The 10,419-nt window shown below is 43.9% G+C and overlaps 1 protein-coding gene across 3 annotated transcripts in view; it reads left to right on the top strand.

Moving 5' to 3' along the window:
• The first annotated feature begins 837 nt into the window (after positions 1-837).
• Positions 838-10,419, top strand: part of caskin1.S (CASK interacting protein 1 S homeolog) — a 164,772-nt gene continuing 155,190 nt past the window's right edge. For 2 of the 3 annotated variants that reach the window (XM_041578007.1, XM_041578006.1), the window contains exon 1: positions 838-1,386. In XM_041578007.1, the coding sequence (XP_041433941.1) occupies positions 1,293-1,386 (94 nt within the window). In that variant the 5' untranslated portion in view covers positions 838-1,292. The remainder of the gene's footprint in view (positions 1,387-10,419) is intronic. The other variant, XM_041578008.1, reaches the window with a different exon arrangement.

Raw genomic sequence — 10,419 nt, 5'->3', positions numbered from 1 at the left:
TAGGTAGATGGGTGCAGTAGGAAGGTACATGGGTGCAGTAAGTAGGAAGGAAGATGGGTGCAGTAAGTAGGTAGGTATATGGGTGCAGTAAGTAGGAAGGTAGATGGGTGCAGTAGGAAGGTACATGGGTGCAGTAAGTAGGTAGATGGGTGCAGTAAGTAGGAAGGTAGATGGGTGCAGTAAGTAGGTAGATGGGTGCAGTAAGTAGGAAGGTAGATGGGTGCAGTAAGTAGGTAGGTAGATGGGTGCAGTAAGTAGGAAGGTAGATGGGTGCAGTAGGAAGGTACATGGGTGCAGTAAGTAGGTAGATGGGTGCAGTAAGTAGGAAGGTAGATGGGTGCAGTAAGTAGGTAGATGGGTGCAGTAAGTAGGAAGGTAGATGGGTGCAGTAAGTAGGAAGGTAGATGGGTGCAGTAAGTAGGTAGGTAGATGGGTGCAGTAAGTAGGAAGGTAGATGGGTGCAGTAAGTAGGTAGGTAGATGGGTGCAGTAAGTAGGTAGGTAGATGGGTGCAGTAAGTAGGAAGGTAGATGGGTGCAGTAAGTAGGAAGGTAGATGGGTGCAGTAAGTAGGTAGGTAGATGGGTGCAGTAAGTAGGAAGGTAGATGGGTGCAGTAAGTAGGAAGGTAGATGGGTGCAGTAAGTAGGTAGGTAGATGGGTGCAGTAAGTAGGAAGGTAGATGGGTGCAGTAAGTAGGAAGGTAGATGGGTGCAGTAAGTAGGTAGATGGGTGCAGTAGGTGCAGTTGCGCCGCTGGAAATTGCAGGTTTTGCTGCTCGGCGGACCCGCCTCTGGATGCAGCTGAGCCCGAGTTCAGCCAATAGAAGAGAGAGAGGGAGGGGGAGGGATCAGGAGAGGGGCGGGTCACACACAGGCTGCACCCGGGGCTCAGCATCCTTTAGCGGGAGAGTCTGTCCTGCACCGGGACCGGTATTCTGGGCTGACCCTGCGCGTCTCATATCCCGGCGGAGCAGCCTGACCACAGCGCGAGCGGTAGGACAATCCTGTCGGGCGAAACTGACGAACCGCGAATCCCCCGTATTCAGGATGGTGATTTCTGCTCACTCGCTGGTAGTGTGGCTCCTCCCGGCTGGGGGTGTCTCTACTGAACCCCGACACATCTGACACTCTCCCTCATCTCCCACCCCTGCCGGGAGTCTGATCTCCTCACCCCTCACCCCCCTCCTCCACTTCACCTTCTGCCAAAAACGATGCTCTAAGGACCGATCTGAGCAGGATCTGCCCCCCCCCCCCAGCTTTAGCCCCATCTGACCCCCCAGTGGAAGGAAGAAGATGGGGAAGGACCAGGAGCTGCTCCAGGCTGTGAAGAGCGAGGACCTGGGGATGGTACAGAAGCTGCTGCAGAGACCCAAGGCAGGCAAAGCCAGTGAGTAACACACACATCATCCATTTAATTGGCTCAACAACTTGCAGGGGATTAAATGAGCAAAGAATTAATTAGCCCTATACAAGGATTGCCCAACCTCAACTTGAACATGAACTACAACTCCCAGCATCCCTCATGAATGGCTATTGGCGGATGCTGGGAGCTTTGATTCAACCCCCCCACCTCATCTTCCGCTGACACCAAGAAATTATCAGGGTTATGTATCATGTGGTGCCAGGAGCAAAATATATGCAATATGCCTTTAATTCCAATGCCCTTACTCTGCAGGGTAGATGAGGGGGGAAAAAACCCGAGTGCTGCCCTTGGTGGATGCACCTCATTTTTGTTGGGGTAGGGGGATAACAGGCTGAGGATATAAATCATGGCAGAGAAATTCTTGGAAGAATATGCGGAGGGAGCATCATTTCCCTGCAGTGAAAGGGTTAAGCCTATGTATAAAGGGGAACTAAGAGATATTGTATATTTCATTGCCATGTCATTACATGATTGACTGATGTATAGACATGTAGATCAGTTCTGCACATGCATTGTAATGAGATACAGCCGAACCCCCATTTTATGTTTTTTCAGGGGACCAGAAAAAAATGGTGCAAAAACCAGGAAAACGTCACATGAGGGAAATGTATTATGTATAATATATAAGTGGGACCACAAAACAAGAATGTAAAATGAGGGAAAACTTAAAATCAGGGGATGTAAAATGGGGGGTTCTACTGTAAATAACCTTTTCCGCCACTGATATTAAAGAGGTTGTTCACCTTTAAACTAACATTTAGTATGATATAGAGAGTGATATTCTGAGACAATTTGCATTTGGTTTTCTTTTTTTATTATTTGTGGTTGTTGAGTTATTTAGCTTTTTATTCAGCAGCTCTTCAGATGGCTATTTCCACCGTCCGGTTGCTGTGGTCCAGATTCCCCTAGCAACCATGCACAGGTTTAAATAACTGACTGGAATATGAATAGGAGAGGCTGGAAAATAAACATGAGTAATAGCAATAACAATAAATCTGGAGCTTAAGGGCTCTTACATACGGGCGGTTTTACCTGCGCTCCCTTGCGTTGCGCTTTCTTCCGTTCAGCCGCAGGGCAGCGCAGGAGTAGACGCAGTCAATTATTGTCAAGGGGGCTGTACTCGGACAGACGAATTTAATGCAGAACGAAGGTTGGGACGCAGCATGTTGCATTTCACCTGCGTTCGGCGCATACATGCATCTGTGTGAGTACAGCCCCCTTGACAGTAATGGCGTGCGTCAACTCCTGCGCTCCCCTGCTGCTGAACGGAAGAAATCACAACGCAGAGGAGCGCAGGTAAAACCACCCGTGTGTAAGAGCCCTTGTTTTTTGATGGGGTCAGTGACCCTCCCATTTGAAAGCAGGAAATAATCAGAAGAAAAAGGCAAAGCATTAAAAAAAACTATAACCAATAAATAATGAAGCCTAATTGAAAAGTTGCTTAGCATTGGCTGTTCTGTAACATACTGAACGTTAACTGAAAGGTGGACCACCCCTTAGGGTAGAGACACACACTCAGATTCGGGGAGATTTAGTCGCCTGGCAATAAATCGACTCTTCTTCAGGGCTAATCTCCCCGAAACGGCCGTAGTTTCCTCGTGAGGCAATTTTGGGCGACTTCAGAAAACGAAGCACACCGATTCCCATCTGAGCGTGTGTCTCTGCCCTTATGGGAGGAACTTCACTGGCGATTTTGGTGCGAAAACGCAGGCGTCAAGTCGGGTGCGACAGAAATAAATTAAGTAATAGCATTGTCGGATGGTGTTGCAGCTTTGATCCAACGATGTGACACCATCCGACATTTCCATCTCTTACCATATTTCAGTTGCGTCTGACGTGACGCCGTTTTTTTTTTGCGCAGCGTATCGGATCGTGCCGAAATCGCCTGTGGAGTTCCTCCCTTAAGTATATATATAGGATAAGCTTTGCTGGCCTGTTCATGCAGGTACGTCCCACTGTCCTGTTTGCAGCTCTCTGGCTTTTGCTGAACGATAACTCCCAGCATCCATGGGCACGTGGCCACCTCATGACCCAGAAGCAGAAGTTTGGGGCTTGTGTCGCAGTGAATCCCATTGAGAGAGTGTTAATGGAATTAAGGATCTGTCAGGCTCAGCTGGTGCCTGGAGAAAGGAGCGTGAGGGGGAAAGCTCATCTGCATTAGTGGGACAGGCATTCTGGTGGGTGAGGGGCGTCCTGTGGAGGCCTGTGATTGCTGCAGCCTGCACGACTGGGAGGGGACATGATGGAAGCGTGGGGTCCCCATGTTGTTTATAGTTCTGTATCTTCTGCTGGATTCTACTGCTGTTTCTCAGCTCAGAGGCTTAATGGCAGGACATAGTTTTACAGCATCTCTATATCTGCCTTTCCTGCTCCCACTTGTCTTGTTCAGGTTTGGTCTCTGGGTTTCAGAAATTCCAGTCATGATGCTTTTCTGGCAGTGTTGTTGTTGTTTTACCTCATGAACTGAGAGGAAAAGCATGATGATCCCTGTGTATCTCTCTGTATATCTATGTAAAAAAAAAAAAGCAATATACAGCAGCACCCCCAGCCCTGTAGAGCTTTGGTTTGGTCCTTCCTCCCAGGGGCGCAACTACAGAAGAAGCAGACCCTGCGGCTGCAGGGGGACCCAGGAGGTATAGGGGCCCCAGGAAACTCTAATTCATATACAATTCCAATCAATATTGGTAAAAAAGTTCAACCTCTAGACATTTTGGGGGCTGGAAAAATAATGCCATTAATAATAATATTAATACACCACTGCTTCCTCCCCGTCTTTCCCACACTCTTACACCATCAGTTTCTTATTCACACCCCCACTTCTGTCCACTCATATTCATCAACTCTTGTGTATAAGGGCCTTAACGCATCATTTATTTTCCTTCTATTCATATTCACACATATATGTTCATGGAGCCCCCTTACACACCCCCCCACCATCCTGGTAAGGTCGCAACCTCCTGCCCCCCTGTAGTGACAATCCTATTTGGTTCTGTCCAGTGAACTGTAGCGACTTTTTACCCTCCAGTTGTGTCTGTACTACAACTCCCAGCATCCCATCGTTTCACCTGCTCTATAACTAAACGGGTGGTTCACCTTTAAGTCAACTTTTAGTATGTTAATGAATGGCTAATTCTAAGCAACTTTACAATTGGTCTTCATTGTTCATTTTTGTTAAATATTTTTTTTTAATTTGCCTTTTTCTTCTGACTCTTTCCAGCTTTCACTGACATCTAAAAAGCAAATGCTCTGTAATGCTACAAATTAGCGATGTGCGGGCCGGGATTTTCCTGACCTGCACCCGCCAGCCACCCACCTGCACCCGCCCAAGCCCGACTACCGGGTTCCTTTTATAGACTCGCCCCGCCAATGACATCACAAAAGGGGCGCCGCACCTTTAAAAGTTCGAAGCCGGCATTTGTAAGGTCGTGGAAATTGGGGGGAGAGGTCAGCCGGAACCCGCACATCACTACTACAAATGTAATGTTATTATTACTTTTTATTACTCATCTTTCTATTCAGGCCTCCTCCTATTCATATTCCAACATCAATGCAGGGTTGCTAGGGTAATTTGGACCCTAGCAACCAGATTGCTGAAATTGCAAATTGGAGAGCTGCTCAATAAAAAGCTAAATAACTCAAAAACCACAAATAATAAAAAATGAAAACCAATTGCACATTGTCTCAGAATATCCCTCTCTATATGATACTGAAAGTTAACTCAAAGGCAACCATGGAATAGCATCCCTGTAAAATGAAATGGGCCTAGTATAACACACTACCTGTATCCTTCTCCCATAGCATCTGCACACAAGGCCGCCATCACTGACAGCTGAGGTGACCAGCAGGAGATGACTTTGTGATGGGTCACTTCACACCCTTTAGACGCTTTTCATGATTGGCTGCGTGAGCCATTTAAGGTCTCCCCTGGAGCAAACTATTCAGCACAGTGTGCAGAGCATTTCATCAGGGCAGGCGCTAGTGCCTCTTGTAAGCTGAATTTGGTTTGCCCCCCCCCCCAGAAAAATATCAGCAACCCCGAGAGTTAATAAATTAGGAGGATGTTGTCAGAGAGACAAAGATCATGTTTGGAATCAGGAGCTAAATATATATAGAACAGGGTTCCTTTGGCTGCCTCCTTGATCATCCGGGGTTTTCTTTTTTTTTTTTAAACAATTTGTTCAGCTGCAACATGAGTAGTAAAAGAAAAAGGGGGATTGTGGCCCCCTCCCCAGACTCAGCTTTAAAACTCCACCTTAATTGCAGTGTCTTCAGGCCCGGATTTGCGGCAAGGCCGCATAGGCCCGGGCCTAGGGCGGCAAAGAAATAGGGGCGGCATGCCGCCCAGCCGCCGTTCAAATGCACCAGCTGCGCCGGCGTTTTTTCGCCGGCGCGCTGGGAAGGCAGGCGCTAGGACCGCGCGGCCGCCTGGTCGGACCGCGCGGCCTAGGGGCGCCCAAAAGTGGAATCCGGCGCTGAGTGTCTTGTATCCCTGTAATAATCTTCCTTAAAGGAACAGTAACACCAAAATAGTAATTCAAATATAATATACTGTTGCCCTGCATTGGTAAAATTGGTGCGTTGGCTTCATAAACACAACTGTCGTTTTTATATAAAGAAGCTGCTGTATAGGCATGGGGGCAGCCATTCAAAGCTGAAAAAGGAGGAAAGGTACTGGATACACGGCAGATAACAGATAAGCTCTGTAGTATACAATGGGATTCTACACAGCATATCTGTTATCTACTGTGTATCCTGTGCTTAAATGGCTGCCCCCAGGGTATGAAGCTGTAAGAAAATATATCTAACTATCTATCTATATATCTATCTATATATCTATATATCTATATATATATATTTTTTTTTTTAAAACGAAACAAGCTGAAATGCCGCTCCTCACCTTTCTTATTGGGTGCACGTGGGCAAGGCTTAATTTACATATGTACGTGCACCCAATAAGAAAGGTGAGGAGCGGCATTTCAGCTTGTTTCGTTTTAAATAACTTTATATTTTGGGGAGATGGCTCACTCCTTAAATGCTCGCTCTCCCAAACCCTGCTCTCCCAAAGAGATCATGCTAAATAAAGAGAAAACCAGGTATGGTCTGTCTCCCCCCAAAGGTAACACTCTTTTTTTCACTTAGGATAGGACTGACGCAATGACACTGCCTTGACAGGGTGCGTTAGCTTATGCATGCTTTGTACAAACTTTGTACGGTAACTAAAAGTGTCTTTTTTTAAGAAAGTTACAGTTCAGTTGTGCAAGAATATTTTTTCAGGGGGTTATATATTGAGAGTGCTGGGGCTAACTTATTTAGTATATATATATATATATATATATATATATATATATATATATATTACACAAAAGCCATGAATATCTTGTCAATTATATCCACATAAACAGTGAGTTCTGATGTCATCAGTTATAAACGGTGAGTCCTGATGTCATTTCTGTCACATGACTCGTGTTTTTATATGGTCATGAAACTCCTCGGTAACTTATAATATCCTTATAATTTACAAGAGGTACTTTATTCACTATATATTACACAAAAGCCATGTATATCTTGTAAATTGTGTCCTTATAAATGGTGAGTACTGATGTCATCAATTATAAACGGTGAGCAGTGATGTCATTTCTGTTACATGACACCCTGAAACATGTGTATTATAATAAATAAAGTACCCCCTGTTGCAAAATACGAGGATATTAGAAGTAACCTCAGAGTTGGAGTTTCATGACCTGTATAATGGTCATGGAACTCCTTGGTAACTTGTAATATCCTTATAATTTACAAGAGGGGGTACCTCTCTCCACTACTCATACATACACTCAGGCACTAACATAATGTCAAGAATGTAAAAACGCACAAGAGCTCTCCCTGAAGGCCAATGGAAAAATGCCTTAAAGGGACACTGTCATCAGATTGTAATTTTGTGTAGTAAAAATGTCTAATTTTCCAAAAATGTCTGGTCTGAGATATTTTTTTGACCATGGGTATTTCAGTGCTCCAAAACATGGACTAAGAAAAATGTGATTTATGATTCGATTTTAAATGTTTATTTGCTCGGCACTTGTTTGTTTTGCAATTAAGTGAGCATAATTGTCTGGACAACTCATATCGACCATAGAAGTGTCTGCTGGCTGGGTGTTTTTGCTACTCTTTAATTACTTTTGTTGCTGGCACTATTTTCTGTAGTTTCTTTTTTCATTCTGAAAGTGTATAAAAAAGAACTAACCGTACATTTTGCCTGTCCATCAGTTATAATAATGCTCCCTCCCCACTCTCGATTGTGTTACGGTGCACTGGTTGCACAAGTATGGGAGAGTTGTCACTACATATATTATAATTGCCTCACTGGAGAGCGCTGTAAATAAGACCAGACAAGGAGGAATTTCTGTGCTGTTTTTGTCTGGATATTTTGCTACTGTGTGAGAGTGTGCTAGAGCATATAAATAGAACATTTGTTCATTATTCAGATTTTTTATTTAAGACGAATCGTCAATATGTGGTTCTCCAGATGTTGTCTTTGGCAATCAGGGGATGATGTGAGATGCAGTTTGACAACAGTGTATTATGTATTGCAGGTTCTAGTGAGGAGCAGGCCTGGATTTTTGGAAAGACCACCAAGGCTCGGGCCTAGGGTGGCAGGATTTTAGGAGCCCAACCATAAAAAGCTATTGTATTACATGCTCCTGTGTGAGTACAGCCCCATTGAAAATAATTCAGCTTGTCTACTCCTGCGCTCCCCTGCAGCTGAATGCATCCAACCGGAACGCAGGGGATCGCAGCTTCAAACGCCCTTAAAGGTCAACTGCTGAATGTAAAAATTCTGATTGATCAATGTGAATTTGTGAATGTGGCTTTGTGACTTCCTCCAATCATGTGTCCAGTGTGGTTGGTTGAAAATTTACAAATTAGGGCCTCATGGGGCCCCTATACCTATTGGGCCCCCCTACAGCCGCAGGGTCCGCTTCATTTGTAGTTATGGCCTGCCCTGGATATATAGGGAATAATTGGCCCTCTATATGGAAACAGTTGAGCAGCACCGGGACCTAAAATATACTGTACACTGGCAAATTTTAAAGGAAGTTTGCAAAACTGAAGTGACTTTACGCACTGATTAGCAAACCAATCAGCAACTAACTGTTAAAGGTCAACTGCCCAAAGTAAAATGCAACAAAATTCTGATTGATCAATGTGAATTTGTTAATGTGGCTTTGTGACTTCCCCCAATCATGTGCCCAGTGTGACTGTTTGAAAACCCCTATAGGTTTGTTGAAGGAAGGGGTCCTCAAATAATTCTGTTCATTCTATTTGCCTGTTTTACAAACCACTTATTTAACACAAAGGCCAAGCAAACTGATCACTAATCTGAGAGTTGTGCAATTTGGCCATAAACTAATACACATTATAGACCTTCATGGTGCTTATCTGAGTTTACTGCTGTCTGATATTTTTCCCTTGGTGGACGGTAGCAGTAGATTATCAGTGCTTATTCATGCATTTTTTTCAATCACTTCCGCCTTCTTGCACTTGCCTAAGCCAACATAGTTTGAACTGCCAGAGAATTTTTAGTTGCAGGAAAAATGGAGAAAATGAAATCTACTAGGCGTAAAATACATAAATCATACTTGCCTATTGCCCCTTTTTAGGGAGGAGAGTTGTCACATCAAATGAAGGCACACTGATAAGAAGTTGGCTGTATAGGAGAATGGTTTCCAAAGGATTTCTGCCACCTTGAAACATGTATAAAATATGCATACAACTCTAGATGCGATGAATCCATTTTACAGCAGCTGCAGAATGTGGTTCTTATAGATATTTTAAAGGGGTTGTTCACTATTAAATGACCATTTAGTATGATGTAGAGAGTACTAAGCAGAGATAATTTGCAATTGGTTTTCATGTTTTATTATCTGTGTTTTTCTGAGTTATTTAGCTTTTTATTCAGCAGCTCTCCAGTTTGCATTTTCAGGAATCTGGTTGCTAGGGTCTACATTACCCTAGCAGTCATGCATTGAAATATAAATAGGAGGGGCCCTGAATAGAAAGGTGAGTAATAAAAAGTAGCACTAAAAATAAATGTGTAGCCTTACAAAACATTTGTCTTTCGATATACGCTAAATTCATGCTTCAGGACAACCTGAACTATTATTTATTATCCATGCAGCAGGTGGATTTAATACGTGTTTGGTCTGGTTTAAAATGATGCGGTTACAACTATACTTGTTATAATATCATTTGAGTGTTGTGACTGATTGGATCAAACAGGTAGTGATCCTGTCATCATATGAACTGACAAGTGATGGCTGACAGGATTTTCAGGCACAAGCTGTAAGGCCGTTCCCAGGCAGTTGTTATTAGCACCTCAGAGCCATACCGCTGTGTAGCATTTATCACATTTACACCTCCTGAGATTGACAGGGAATTCTTGTTTTGAGATCCCTGTGGTCCCAAAGAGGCACAGTTAGGGTTGCCAATTTTGCCTGTGGCTAAACCCGAACAAAGGGGATGGGACAGATAGCATTGGGGTGGGCATGATGACATCAGAGGTAGGCACAATGATGTCGTGGAGCTATGATGCTGGGTCAGGGTTATTACATCACTTATATGCAACTGGCTGGATTTCTGTCCAGTTCTCGCAATGTTTTCAATGGGACATAAAGTTTTGAAAGGACAGTCCTTCGCAAACTGAGATGTCCAGTTGAAACCCACATGGCTGGAAACCCTACCTCTATCTATTCTGCCCATTGAGTGAGACCAATCCTAACTACATGTATGGGATCTATTATACAGAAATCAGTTATCCAGAAAACGTTGAAATACAGAAATGCTAATTTAGAAAAGCTATTTCTTATTTTTAATTGATTTGCTTATGTTTTTCTGTAATAACAAGAAATTAACTGGACTTGATAATAACTAAGCCATGCAGGGCCGGAACTAGGGGTAGGCAGAGTAGGCACGTGCCTAGGGTGCAAAGCTTGAGGGGCGCCA

This window comes from Xenopus laevis, chromosome 9_10S, assembly GCF_017654675.1.
Source record: "Xenopus laevis strain J_2021 chromosome 9_10S, Xenopus_laevis_v10.1, whole genome shotgun sequence".
Taxonomy (NCBI): Eukaryota; Metazoa; Chordata; class Amphibia; order Anura; family Pipidae; genus Xenopus; species Xenopus laevis.
The sequence above is the reverse complement of the archived record's forward strand: the minus strand, read 5'-3'. Positions and strand labels throughout refer to the sequence as shown.